General features: G+C 28.4%; 1 protein-coding gene across 4 annotated transcripts in view; it reads left to right on the forward strand.

The window, feature by feature from the left end:
* The first annotated feature begins 1,346 nt into the window (after positions 1–1,346).
* The window catches only part of Shrm (shroom), a 270,258-nt gene continuing 256,309 nt past the window's right edge, over positions 1,347–15,295 (forward strand). Inside the window, exon 1 of one of the 4 annotated variants that reach the window (XM_070109195.1) lies at positions 1,347–1,582. In XM_070109195.1, the coding sequence (XP_069965296.1) occupies positions 1,488–1,582 (95 nt within the window). In that variant the 5' untranslated portion in view covers positions 1,347–1,487. Of the gene's footprint in view, positions 2,518–7,941; positions 8,167–15,295 lie in introns of those variants that run through there. The other 3 variants (XM_070109196.1, XM_070109197.1, XM_070109199.1) reach the window with 3 other exon arrangements.

A 15,295-nucleotide genomic window follows, 5' to 3' on the forward strand; every position in this document is an offset into this window, starting at 1 on the left:
GGAGCAAGACTGGGCTATAAGGTGGATGATGCAAAGCTTTCCAGCAGTTGTTTTTCATATAGTTTTTAACCCGTCTTGCAACAAGAGTCCTAGCATTGATTGAAAATTGTTGCTTTGTCTTTAGTCGCAAATTCCGGGCGTTGTTCGACAAAAGCTCACTTAAATTTGACGAATAGTTGTGGTAGTTTTATCTATTAAATATTTCAACTGGTTTTAGAAGTTTATAACAAAGCACGCCCTACTGACTTACTGCCCTACTAACTTAAAAAATCGTCTTTTGTCTTTAACTCATATGACACGCAATTTCTTTGCTTTTGAATGTATCCGGCTGCTTTAAAACATTTTTAAATCACTATTTGATTGTTTCACAAGAATTCTGCGGACTTATATTGTGTGTTGTTAATAATCTTTATCGAGTAATGCTAATATTCTCCTTATAATTTTGAGATATGCTTCCAGTTGATAGTCCTTGCCGAGAAAAAAATCTGGGTCCATTACAATTACGTTAAAACGACTGTGGTGAAAAGGGGAAGTTCTCAAATCCGGCTCAGAGACATTAACTAAAACCAATTTGTTCTACGTTTAAGATTGCACAATTTTTCTATTATTATGTATTTTTCAGACTTTAGAACTTAGGTGAGACTTGAGTGTTAAAAGAAACAATAAGTTTGTTGGAATATTAGGTATACGAGAAAGACTTTACCATTACCAACAGAAACAGGGCAACTAATCAAGCAAATCAATTATATACTATATCAAGTATATTGGAAGAGGATTTAATTAGAACTCAGATTTTGGCATAAGTGGTCCTTTGGGAACAACGATGGTACCTGAGAGGTCGTACGATATATATTTAAATGAGGTAAGATTTTTAAGTGCAAAATATAATAATTTGAAGGCTATATTAATATCTTTATGAAATTTCAATACTACATGAATAAAGTATAAAAATCTCTACATTTATATTTGTGCACCCAGTCGCGTTGATATGTACCCACAGCATAAACGAGATTTGAGTTTCTTCTATAGCACTTGAGTCACGCTAAAAACCAGTATAAGTCACATAGCAATTAAACTCACTCACTGTAAATCTTACACACACGAGTTTGACTCAAGAGCGCCGCTATCGCTTACTTGACAAGCGTGTGTGAGTGTATCTCGGAGATACTTAGCAGTATTCATACTTAACTACAGGTCTACAAGCAATTGCTGAGCACCGCACGCATACACAAACAGTTATCTAAGTAAGTCACTTACCTGTCTTTAGGTGCGCAGCCACTCACCAACAACTCAGCCAATTTTATCGGATTTCTTAGGGCCTAATGGCCGGCAACTCACTCGCGCCGCGTTCAGTCGTGTTTCGTGCACTTCGGTGTCTGAGTCGTATTGTTTGGTGTCGCGTTTCGCAAGTGTCACTCGTTTTTGTTTTTATGATTTCAATTCTTTGACGGTTACTTTGTTTTTGTTGTTGTGCGTGTAATCAGTGAATGTGCGCGCATACTGACTCTCAGTGCAGAAGAAAATATTTCGTGAAAAGCAAAAACGAATTTCGGTGTGCGCAGTGGTTTAACGGTTTAAATACGTAAGTTTACTAAGCGTTTGCTCGCTTTGCGCTAAGTGTGTGCGTGTTGGTGTGTGTGGCTTGCGAATTTTTCGCCACTTAGCCGCTTACTTTCAGCTAAGTTCTGTGCATTTTTTCGCGTTTTTGTTGCTGGAAAACACGTTTTCCTGCGGTCGCGCAAAACGCTCAGCAAGCAAATGCGAAAATCTATCAACTCGTTAGCAAAACGTAACACCTGAAAATCTTACATACGCTACGGCCTGAAGTCTCCGTGGTCCACGTTTTAATTCTTCGCGCACACACACAGATGTGAAGTGTAAGTGTGTGTTTGTTTATGTGTTGGTGGCTCAAAGCAACACTGCCGTACCGGCAAAATAATGTGCGCTTGTGTGCGCCAAGAGCGCACGGTGTCTTCGTGTTGCACCTGAGTGTGTGTGTGTGTTTTGCGCTCTGCTCTTGCTCTGCTGATCGAGTGTAAATTTTTCTTAATTCCTTGTTGTTGTTGTTCGACTACTTCTTCACTGCAAACGGCAAAAGTTTTGTGCGCGTCTTTTTGTTTTTGTTTTTCTTACATTTTCTTGCCGTCCGCGCTGAGCAAACTTGGCTGAGCGACTTGTTGCTGCGGCGGCGGCGACTGGCTGCTGGTCAAGCAGCACCACAGTCAGGTCGCGTCGTTTGGCATACTATTGGCGCTCCACAGTTGCCGTTTCGGAGCGCGCCGCTAAAGTACGCGAAAAATTCGTTGAGCGCAAATCTGTAAATGTGGAAATAAATATTAAATTGTTTATTGGGAAACTATTTTTCTCTGTGTAAGAACAAAAATAAGTAAATAAAACCGCAGCCACCAACAACAATTGCAGCTGGGTGGTTAAAGCGGCTTGCAAAAATTGTGCATTGTGCAAACTTTACAGCGGTGTGATCCTTTCTCGGCACAAGTGCACGAAATGTGTGCGGCGGTAAGGGAGTGAAGTGAAAAAAATGCATGTTGCAGCGTGAGAAGTGAACAAGTTTGTGCAAAAATCGCATAGATAAAGTGCATAAGAAAGCCTTAAGTAGATAATAGTGTTTCTGGCAACAAAAACAAATGCAAGTTATGCAGTTATATCAGCGAAATTGAAAAGTAAATAAAATAAAATTGTGCAATGTGTGTGCAAATATGTGTATTATGATTTACCGTTAGTATATATAAGTTATTACATATAATATGATAACAAATAATGTGTGATAAGTTGATACTTCGTAATGACGTCAAAATAACTTAAGAATGTCGGCCATATGAGTCAGTAAACCGCATATAACAGTGATTAAAATAATGTGCACTGATATTAATGCCAAAAATTGTGATTAAAATATGGGTTTGGGATTAAAATATAAATTTAAATTTTTTAATCCAAAATGTTTGGGATTAAAAATTGAAAATTTTATTTTTTGACTTGAATATACGCAAAAAAATTTTAATTCCAAATTCTTTTTTAAATTCCTAGTTATATGCTTGAGATTGTTTTTAGTTTTTACACCGGTAGTTGGGATTAAAAATTAAAAAAAAAAAATTGAATCCGGTATGTGGGCTCAAAAATTATTATTTTTATTTTTTCATCCGGTATGCGGAATTAATTTTTTTAGTTTTTAATCCCGTATTTGGGATTACAACATTTTTATTAAAATTGAATTCAAATGTTCTAAATCTAGTTATTTTTTAATGCATTATTTGCAACAGTAAAAAAATTGAAATTTAAAATAATAATAATAAAATAAACCCAATATTAAATATAAGAATAATTTAAAAGCAGGTCAAAATTTTACGAGTTTAAATAATAAAATATTTCAAACTGTATCGCTAAGATTTGTTATAGTAAAAAACAAAAAAAATCAAAAAACAGTAAGACTTAATACATACATTCGTAACTGATTTAATTAGTAAAAAATTAATACAAAATACAAATTTATAAAAACAAATAATCAGCAAAAAACGATTCAAAACATGATAAACAAAAATTATAAATAATATGGGTAATTTTCTTTTAATTAAAAAATATTAATTAAAAATGTTAAAATTTCATACATGCCTTCATAAACAATTTAGTTACTATAAAAATAGTTAAAAACACAAATATTTAAACTTTTTTATTTACATTATTTTTTTCTTAAACTTAATGAATTGATAAAAAATAGTGAAATTAGAAGAAATAAATTTTTAATATATATATTCCAAACTCTCAGCAATTTCAGAATTTCTTTAAAGAGTGTATGAAAATGAACTGAAACTAATTTAAGCGTAAATAAGTAACTCAATTAATTTCAAATTCTTCTAGGTAAAATAAAATTTAAAATTAAAATTAGTTTAAAAACCAGTAACCAGTAAAAAAAGTAAAGGTATTACAAAATTTCTTGAAAAAATTTAAAATAATAGTTTTCCACTTAAATATTAGTATAGATGTTGGCAATAAAAATTAGTCTATAAATGAAAATATTAAAAAGTTTAGTAATATTGCTCGAAAATATCAATAACTACAGTTTTAATGTAAATATTATGCAAAATAATAATAACAAAAATATAAAAAAAATAAAATAATTGCGAAGAAATTTTCGAAAACGAAAAGTTTATTAATCTTATAAAAAGAAGTAATAATAAATGGCTGAAAAAAAAACATACTGCAATATTTCAAAAACCTTAAACAAACGTAAAAATAAAAATATAAATTTTGCCTAACATAAGTGAGATAAACAATAATAATTGCAATAATATTATAAACAAAAGTTAATATTTAAATGTAAAAGGTCTAATTATATTAAAAGTTTATAAGAAATACGATTTACAATTAAAAATATTAACAGAAACTAAAATAAAACTAATAAACAAATAATTTAGCAAAATATAAATATAAACTCTTCTGAAACAATAATAAGCAGTGTTAATAATATTAAATAACATAAAATTTTATAAAAAATTATATCATTATTTATAACAATTAAAACCAGAAAAAGATAAATTGAAATTGGAAATAATTTTTTAATTAACATTTATAAAACATATTCACATTTAACTGTTTAAAATAATTTGCAAGTGTATACAATTTATCAAAAAAAAAATATATATATATATACATATATGTATATACATATATAATAAATAAATAAAATATATATGATAATTTTAAATATTTTTCATGCATTTCTAAACAAAAAGTTAGTGGAAAACGTTCATAAAATAAATTAAATTAAAATTGAGGAAAATATATTTTTTATTTTTCAAAAAACTTTTCCAAATTATTATCACGGTTTCTTTTAAAGAAAAATACCAATAATGAATCAGAAGGAATATAATACAGTTCAAAATGAAAAAAAAGAGATATACATATATATATATATATAAAATTATAAATCAGGTAGTTATACAAATTATAGATCAGATCATATTAATTTAATTAAATTAAAATATTTAAAATAATTAAATTAATATTTCGTAATAACTTAAATAATTTATTAACTTAACTCTTGCCACTTATATAGTAAATAGTTTGAAATATATTTTTAAGAGAAAATGCATTTTATATATATAAAAATAATAAAAAAATAATATTTTTTAACTATAAATTTAACGGTACATTTGCAAAGACTACTATAGAATATAACAACAACGATCATTAACGTAAAACTGCCGATTCGCTAAGCAAATATACCTTTAGATGTGTTTTCTACACACCTGCCTTAACCAACTAATTTTCTAAGCATTTATATTATATCTACATAACTACTTATACATATTTATATGGCTATATGTATTTGAGCAACTTAAGCACATTATTCATTTCATTTTTTCTCATTACACAATAAGTTCTATTTTACATTTTGGCTTAAATTGCAACCAGAATTTATGGAATTCCTCGCTAAAAATTTAAGTAAATGTAAAAAATTTAATAATTAAATTAACAAGCAAAAGTGTTTAAAGTTATGTTAAAGTATTTATTTCATATTTGTTTTTCAATTGAAAAAATTTCTAAAAATAAATATTTTTATCAAAAATAAATAACTGCCTTAAAAACAACGGATTAGTTTCATTTTCAACTAGATTATTTCACTAAAGCGGGGAAACAACAAAGTTGATTATGTCTCACACGTAAATGGGAGTTGCCAGTCTGACCTTAATTAGCCTAAATTAATGGGTGAAGTATTAGGCTGGAATTTTGCTACTCTTTCCACAAGTAATTTGAAGTTAACATTCAAGTGCGAAGAAGAGGCAAGAGAAAGAAAACATATATAAAATTATGGTTGGTAAGAGCAGTTACATAGCTTTCAACTTAATTGCCTCTGTTTTGCTTATTTCTAGTACTGTGAGTACAACAGTTAATGCTGTGAAGAATTCTTCTAGCGAGTGAAGCTTTAAATCTTGGCTTGGTTGGAAGAGTATCAAAGTTTTAAATGAAAGATTTAGATAAATTAAAAAGAACTCCTTTACCCCTAGAACTTTTCTATATACCACTATTTTCTCACTGATTCCTGTGTCTATGATGACTCAAGTGCAAAGACACGACTTTTCCTTTGTCAATTTTACACTCTATGCTCTGCTTTTATTTATTTTCTAACTCGGTTAATAATTTTTGGCTTTGATGCAATTTAATTTGCTTTGTTTGCTTTTGTGCGATTTTTTGCGCTTTTTTTTTGATTGTTGTAGACAGTTTTTGCTTTTGTTTATGTACTTATTTTCATTTCATTCCACTTTCCGCACTTCGTATGGCAATATCTTACAATACATGTTTGTTTGGCGGCGTGTATCTTGTTGGTTGTTGCATGTTGCAAACACATTTTGCGCTATTTTTAACGAGATCACAAAAAAACCAAACCAAAATGATCGGTAGATAATAAAGTGAATGAATATATACAAAAAAAAACAATAAATGTACACTAACAAATGCAGTGGACGGATAAATTTGTTCAAAAAAAATTGCAATGAATCAACAACTACAAAAAATAATTATTATAACATATGTATGTCCGTATGTATTTAATACGAAATTAATGTGCACAGAAAATTATTGGCAACGTATTAAAACTATTTTTGAAATTTACGTCAATTGCTAAACATAAAGGTGCACAAAGCGTTTTGATTTGAGATGAACATATTTTCGAAACAAAAAAAAAACAACGTTCGAAAAGTTTGTGACTGTTGGTGAGCCATAAGCAATGTGTAAGCACTAATTTTAACAAATGTGACATTGCAATATTTAAAAAAAAAAAAAAAAAATAAATACAGAGAACCAAATGGCAATAAAAAAAAAATAAACTGACAAAACATACAACTAAATAGTGAACAACTAAAGCAATTGGAAAATTAAAAAAATTATATTTATGTAATTTTAAATTAGAAAACTGAAAAATGAATGAAAATGAAGTAAAACACAAACAAAAAACTGAAAATCAAATACTAAACTAAAAGCGTTAGTATAAAACAAAACAAATCAATTATTTTACAAGTTAAATTATTAAAAAATAAAAATAAATATAATTTAATTACAATAAAATTAAAAGCATCAAAAATAACTTAAGAGAAAATACATAACTAAAGCAAAAAGATTGAAATAAAATCAATATATAATCCATAAAAAATTTATTTAAGTAAGGTTAAAGAACATAAATAAGTAAAAAAAAAGAAATTGCAATAATTACTAAAATTAAATGACAGTAAAATTGATTTTTTCCGAAAAAAATAATAAGCAAGCTTAAAATAAATTAAATTAAAAACCTTATTTAAAAAAAAAATTAAATAAAATAAAATTCAGTAAATTAAAATAAAATAAACTAAATAAAAAAAAATTTAAGAAAAAATTAATAAATAAATAAAAACAAAAAAATATAAATATATAACGAAAAATAAAATACATAAAAAATTAATCAAAAATAATAATTTGTAAACAAACAAACTATAATATCTAATATTAAAGAATAGAAATATTAATTATTTATAAATCAAAAAAATTAAATAAATTTAAAATAAAATAAAACATAGTAAACCCAAATAAAACTAATTAATTTACAATTAAAAAATAATATGTAAATAAATTAGAATTTAAATTTAGGTTAATCAAAACAAATACATGAAATTATTAAACAAGAATTTAAGAAAGTATAAATTAGATAAAATAAAATTAATTATTTATAGTTAAAATTAAATTTAACAAAAAAATTAATTACAATTTTTTAGTGATTCACAGTAAGACAGTTCGTTTTATTATTATTTTGTAGTCGCTACAAACCCTTTTAAAAGATACAAAATGTACAAATAAAAATACAATAAATAAATAAATAAATATTGAAATATGAATTAAATAAAAATTGTTTATCTATAAAGGGTGTTAATAAATAAATATAAATTCTAAATATAATTAATATGTAATATGTTATCGATTTTTTCCAAACACTGTTTTAGTTTAAAGATATTAAAAATGGGGCGTTAGTGTTGAAAGCCAATGATGTGAAAAAATTACAAAAAAAAATTACCCAAACTACTTTTATAACAAAATATTAAACAAAAAAAATCTGGACAAGTCCATCTCTATTTCGCACGTTTGCCGTCAACTTAAATTGCAACATTTGCTTAGACTTTTTTGGTAAGTTTTTATAATAGTTTTAATCATATTTCTAATGAACATTAAGCACAATAATGATCAGTGTTCTAATATTATAAGCTAATGAATATAGAAAATATTAACATATTGTAGAATAACTCTCTAAAATAACATAGAGGTAAAAGTCTTTATACTCTATAATCCGACAAATTTTAAATTAAATAAAAATAATATCACATCTATGTAATCAAAATTTGTGTGTATCGATTCGGTAAGGCTTAAAATAATATTGTTATTGTTTTTGCGATAGAAAAACATCTCTTAAGTTAATTGTAGGAATCCTGCCGAGTTGATATTTCTTAGCCGGAAAAAATCCGTGTCCGTTCCGAGTACCTAGATCCAACTGTTGCGGGAACGACAATAAGTATTTAATAATACTATTTTATGCAGCTGCATTATTCCATTTGAACGCTCTTTAAATCGTATTAGGGTGTTTATTGTCAGCATTGAGATGTCTTTAAAGACATTTTGTACTTTTCTTTAGACTAGTCTTAATCTCTATTTACATTTATTTGCAGTTTTTTTTTAAGTACAAGACGAAATTTCATCCAATCAAATGGCGAGTTCTAGGAAATGCTCCACGAAACAGATGTCTTAACTCAATCGTGGTCTAGTGACACTTATTTAGGCTATACTAGACGGACTATTAATTATACAATGTTTGTATAAAATCTTTGCTATATCTGGCATACTCAGCTATACTTTGTTACACTCTGCTCTCTAGCCTGCTCATATTAGAAAGAAGCCTACAGACATTACTCATATACATATTTTCTTCACGTTTATTTTAGTGTATCCACTTTTTCATTCAAAAATATTTAAATATTCAGTTCGGTGTGACAAATTGTGCCGAAAACAATTTCACGCTTTAATATTCTTTTGAAAAGCAAAATGAAAAACTTAGAGACACGATTTTATGTAATTTCGTATATACAAGTATAGACTCAGCAAATGCAAATGTAGCAGAAAGTTTATGCTTCAATAATTTTTTTCGCAGTTGTAAAAATGTTCATGTATGTATGTGTTCTTATTGCTGTATGGGCATATTTGTGTTGCTGTTGTGTCAATAAATTCTATATTCTATTCATAACCAAATCTTTTTATTTCGGCGCATCGCTTTCAACACTAAATTACAGTTTTATTTAAATTTTAAAAGTATAGAAATAATTAAGTACGTGTTTGACTGAGATGCTTTTAAATTAAAAAAATTTATATTATATTCAATTAATAAAAAGAACTCAGAATTTTAATTTAGTGGAGAAGAATTTAAATAATTCATATTGTATTTGTGTATTTTACAATTCTTTCTGTTAGAAAAATTAATATTGATGTTTTGCTATCTTTTTATAAAACTTTAATCAAAAACACAAACAAAATAATTTAAAATATTTTTTTTTTGCTTATGAGACACATCTAACCTCGATTTGTTAATTAAAAAATTCTTCAAAATACAAAAACATATGCGAATATATCTATGCACTCATCTGCACCCTTTGTTATTAATAGCTAGATGAAGGAAAAATATTTTACAAAAAAATATAATTTCAAGCATATTCATCATATTTTAAGCATAAATAGAAAACATTTGCTTTTAAATCTATCAATATATCTACAAGACGTGTTTATTTTTTTAATTTAATGAGCTTGTTTTTTCAAGAAATCTCCATCAAAAACACAACTTCAAAGCCTTTAATGAAAATTTTTTCATTAAACTTGAGGATTTTTGTATGTTTAGTTTTCGAAAAATCGTTTTTTTTTCTAAACCAGCTGACATTTTGGTCTTTATAGCCGAAAATCATTCCATTATATATATACAAATGTACATCAGATTTTTTATCACTGTCAGTTGTTAACTTATTTGACAGATGTAAATGTTATTCTACAGGCTTCAAATCTAATAATAATCTGATAATTTTGACTTTATCTGTGAACTGACTTTTAATACCCTGAACAAGGTAAATTAAGTTTGCCACAAAGTTTGTAAAAAAATAAATAAGGAAAAGATGGGAGATCCTATAAAGTATATATATAATTAATTAGGGTGGCGAGCTGAGTCCGTCAGCTATTTGTATATACGTAAACTTGTAGATGTTTTTGAGATATCGATATGAAATTTTACATACACCCTTTCCTCTCCAAGAAGCTGCTCATTAGTCGGAAACACTGATATCGGAGCACCAAAGCATATAGTTGACCACTGTAGTATTTAGCTACCATAGAAACTAGCACAACAGAAAATCAAATCAAGTTCTTATATAAAAATTTTTTCATTTGTGAAGGATATTTTATATTCGGTGCAAAGTTAACGTTTTTTTTTGTTTACATATAATTATTTAACAATTTACGCAAAAATTTGTCTTTTTAAAAAAAAATGTCGGATGTCCGAAAAGTAAGAAAAACAGAAGTACATATCATTTCATTGAATCGGTGAGCAAATTTTCGAAATATTAATATTTAATATGAGAGCTAATAATTAATATTGGAGCTATAATTCTCGTGACTTTTTGTAACAGTGGCCTTTGATGAGTTTCCTTGACGCCTTAATAAATCCCAATACCTTCAGTTGGTAGACATGCGTTTTAAATCGCATATATTTTTTACAAATTATCTTTGGGCCACACTGAATAATTGAAGATATTTTTAAATATTTCTTGCCACAAAATATTATACCTCCTGCGAGCTCCTCGTAATCTAGATAGATTGGAAGAGTAGCAGAAGTGTTAAGTCCTATTTTTGATGGCTTTTTCGAATAACACTATATTTAGAAAAAAATTGTTTCAGTGGTGTTTCAGTCAAAAAATTACTTTGGCTTTAATTTATTGTTCTTACTAAAAAAAAAAAAAACACAATAACTTTTTTAAAAACGTTTTCTTATTAAATTTTTTTGTTAAAATAATTTTAATTATTTTTTATTTATTTTTTTCTTTTAGTATACGAAATTTACAAAAAAATTTATTATTATTATATTTCGGTTTATTTTCTTCAAAAACTCGTTAATAACGATATTATATAATTTGAGAATTCATTAAAAACTTATATTTAAAATATCTGATTTCTTATAAATATATTCACTCACATTTTGTATGATTTTGCTTTATTTAGTATACCATATATGTACGTACTTATTTATGTAAAGTATATATTATATTATATATGAGGTACACGAGCAACTGCTATTAAATTTTTTGCTGCCAATCACTCAGTGATTTATTGAAAACTTTGCACCCTAACTACGCCTACCTTCAAGTCTGCAGCACTTTATGGCATTTTTAATTTCATCTAAAATTTGAAATTGACCTCAAAATCGGCCTGCCGAAAAACTGTCGAATTTTATTTTATTATTTAAAATTAAACGAATGCAAATTTCTACAAATAAGTCACCTTGCCAGCTTGTTAATGCATTTTGTGACCGCCATAAGAGATTTATACAATTAAAAAAATAAAAATAAATTTAAAAAATATACCCGAAGTTCATTGGCTTATCTCATTGTGCATTGCAAATATAATAAAAGAAATCAGCAGCTTTATCTGCGCTTACCGCTTACTTTCATGTTGTTGTTTTCTTTTAATATATTATTTAATTTTTTTGCGTGTTCAACTCAAAAAACATCTTCATTAGCATGCGTATTAAGAAAAAAAAAAACAATAACAACAATGCTGCTTTAAATATGAAACGAGGCGTGAGATAGCAGTTGACGATATCGGCGCATCTCTTGTTTATAAGCTATTAATTTTTTATTGTTGAAGGTAGTTTTGTTTTTTAAATTTTAATTTAACAAAAGCTAGAGCGTGAAGCAACATTAGACTTGTCAAGTGAAATGTATGGCAGCATTAAAAATTCCTGAAATTGTTTCTAAATCACCAATTTTCCTTTATCAAACAGTCGCCGAACGAAACCAGTTGCTCATAAATTTTAAACACGCCCACACAAGGGTTCAAATATTATAGTTATGTAAGCATGTTGAAGAAGCACAAAAAGTGTGAAGAAATTTTTATTTCTATACATAAACACCAGATATACAGGTATGAACAGAAAAATAGACCAACGTTAAAAAGCACTATATCAACTGTTCTGCCATATGGAAAGAAGTTAGCATTAAAATACACAATTCAAGTGACCGCTGGATCCTTAAAAATTGAAGAGAACAAACAGTTTTAAACATTTTCAAAAATTGTACAAAAAATGGTGCATAAAGTTTTAAATTTGTTAGAGCAGAGAGAAAGATTCTTAAGAATAAGAAAGAGCGAATGGTGACGAGAATGACGCACGAGATACAATAGTCGGTAAGGATAAAATATTTGTTAAAATAAAAAAAAACGTTAACTTTGACTGCACCGAAGCTGTTAGTCGGTCAGTTTGTATAGCAGCTATATGCTATAATGGTCCTAACCGAATAAAATATGTGGAGATTGTGCCGCTGCCTTCAGCAATAATCCATGCCAAATTTTCTTAAAGATAACTTGTCAAATAATAAAGTTTTTCATACAAGAATTTGATTCTGATTTTAAAAGAAAAGGATATGTGCAAAATTTCAGATCGATATCTCAAAAACTGAGGGACTAGTTGGCTTATATACAGAGAGGCGGACATAACTAAATCGACTCTGGTCGTCACATTGATAATTTCTATATATACTTTTAAGGGACAGCGACGTTTCCGTCTGGGTGTTATAACCTTCGTGGCAAACTTAAGCTGCATGTTTAGTGTATACATATAAAGAAATTTATACACTAGATATACAGCTATGTACAGAGGAATAGGACACCTTTGACAAGCATTTTGTTGTGTTCTATGCAAGAGCAAATCATGGAACATTTTTTTTAAATCATGCATACACAATTGAAACCTAAATATCGGCTTGACTTCACTCATGTACCTTTACTGAAAAGGAAGATTGTCATCAAAATTACCAGAAATTATAACTTATAGAATAATGTTATCATAAAGTCATCAAATATGTTAGAATAAGTAAAGAGTGATGACTCTAGCGAGAGAGAGACGACAGAAGAACGAGGTCAAAACTATCGTCAAATTGACTTAGCTTCATCCCTTCAAGTCCTCGTGAACAAATTGAAACGGAAATGAGTGAAAAATTGAGTTGAATCGGATATATAAAAAGACTGCTTAGTGAAAATCGTATATATATTAGGCAGGGGGATTATTTCGAAAAATGTTAAAGAAATACACATGTATTTAGTAATATGTCAAATTTCCCAGAGATCATATCAGAATTTTTCGGAGATCATGACTCCATTGGACGTCGATTATATAATATAATATAAATATTATCAGATGAAATTAAAAAAAAAAATACAAAACGATCTTGGATGACCGTAAAATGAAGTTGGTCGAGATAGCTGATTATCTAAGCATATAAAAAACAAAAATATGTTGGACACATATTTTTAGAAAATTTAGGTATGCGATAGCTCTCGGCAAAGAGGGTGAATCACAAACTCACCATCTACCAATTTTTTGAGTCTCAAAGCAACGAAAACGATGGAAAAAGCGCATTATTTCGAAATGTTGTTAGACATCGTTCTAGTGTATGCGATAGCTCCATGCATACAAAAATGGTGTACAACAAGCTCACAATACACATAAAAGTTGATGAGTCCCCAAGCAATAAAAACGATAGCAAAAGTATATTGATTTCAAAATGCTTCCGCCTCCACTGTATTCTCTGGGTCTGATATCAGAGACGGTTTCCTATCCTCAGACCTTTTGAAGAACGATTGCTGGGAAAGAAATTCAGCGACAAATCGCCTTGGTTGAAACCTATTTTGAAGCAGACGACAAATGGTGACGAAAAGTTGCAAGGTCGGGCGAATCGCCGATCTTTCATGGCAACTACATTGAATCATACCTGCAAAGAGCAATATTTATTTTTCTCTAGCTATATTTACACATGCAATGTGTTTAGCTACCGTCTGTAGGGCAACCCTGAAATAATGAGATGAATTCATGGCTCAGTAGCTATAACGTAATCTTTTATATGTATCTTTATATATATGTACATACATATATACAAGTGCAGATCATTATAAAATAGTTACACTACAGCATTCTTAAACTGAAAATAACAACAATGCCGAGCAAACATTGACAAATGCAACAAAATTTCCATTTTCTGCTTAACAAAAACAAAAAAATTAAAATAATAACAATAAAAAGAAACAAAGGCCTGAAACACTTTATGAATTTTTTCCACTTGCCAACTTTGTTGAAAAGAATAACAAAAGTCATATTAGAAATAGCAATAGTTGTGTAGTGCTTACTTAGAGGCGACCTTGTCGCAGTTAAATGACACCAACAACAATAAGAAATAGAGAAAAAGGCACAAACAAGTAACGCACTTGATAGTAATTACCGCGTGGAATACCACAAGTGTAGATACCTACAAAGATACATATGTATCTACTATCTATAAACATATATATATGTATATACACATACACATGCAAGCATTTAATATTTTTTCATATTATATGCACATTATAACTGTTGATATCCGAATGCCTTTGAGCGAGTAGGCCTTTAGTGCTTAATCACCATTACTACACATACACATATACACACATATATATATATATATATATAGTATGTACTTACATACAAGCTCCTGCTCCATTGCGGCAATCGTAGGTTTTGTTTACTTTTATAACTGTTTGTTTGTACATTTAATTGTCAGCTGCAAGTCATTTTTGTCATATTCATTCAACTTGCATTGTTGTATTCTGTGCTGCCTATTTTTAAATGTATTTCAAGCTATATCATATCTATCTAATCTTATCAGTTAGTCAGTACCGTTACTTAATCAGCCGCCCGGTAGGCTGTGGAATGTTTGAAGCATGGTGGGGCGGCGTTGTCAATTTTTCACACAGAAAAATTGTTATAGCTGAAATGCTTTATTTAGCGCATTTTTAATTGTTGAAAATTTATAGTATATACATACAAACACACACACATACATGCGAGTACATACATATATGCATAGCAATGTAATGGTATTTTGAGGGAATGTCAGCTTTATTTGTAGACTGGTAGATAAAACGATATTACACATAAGTATGTAATTAAGCATATATACAAATATACGAGTATATAAAA

Source organism: Bactrocera oleae, chromosome 4 (genome assembly GCF_042242935.1).
Source record: "Bactrocera oleae isolate idBacOlea1 chromosome 4, idBacOlea1, whole genome shotgun sequence".
In the NCBI taxonomy this organism is placed as follows: Eukaryota; Metazoa; Arthropoda; class Insecta; order Diptera; family Tephritidae; genus Bactrocera; species Bactrocera oleae.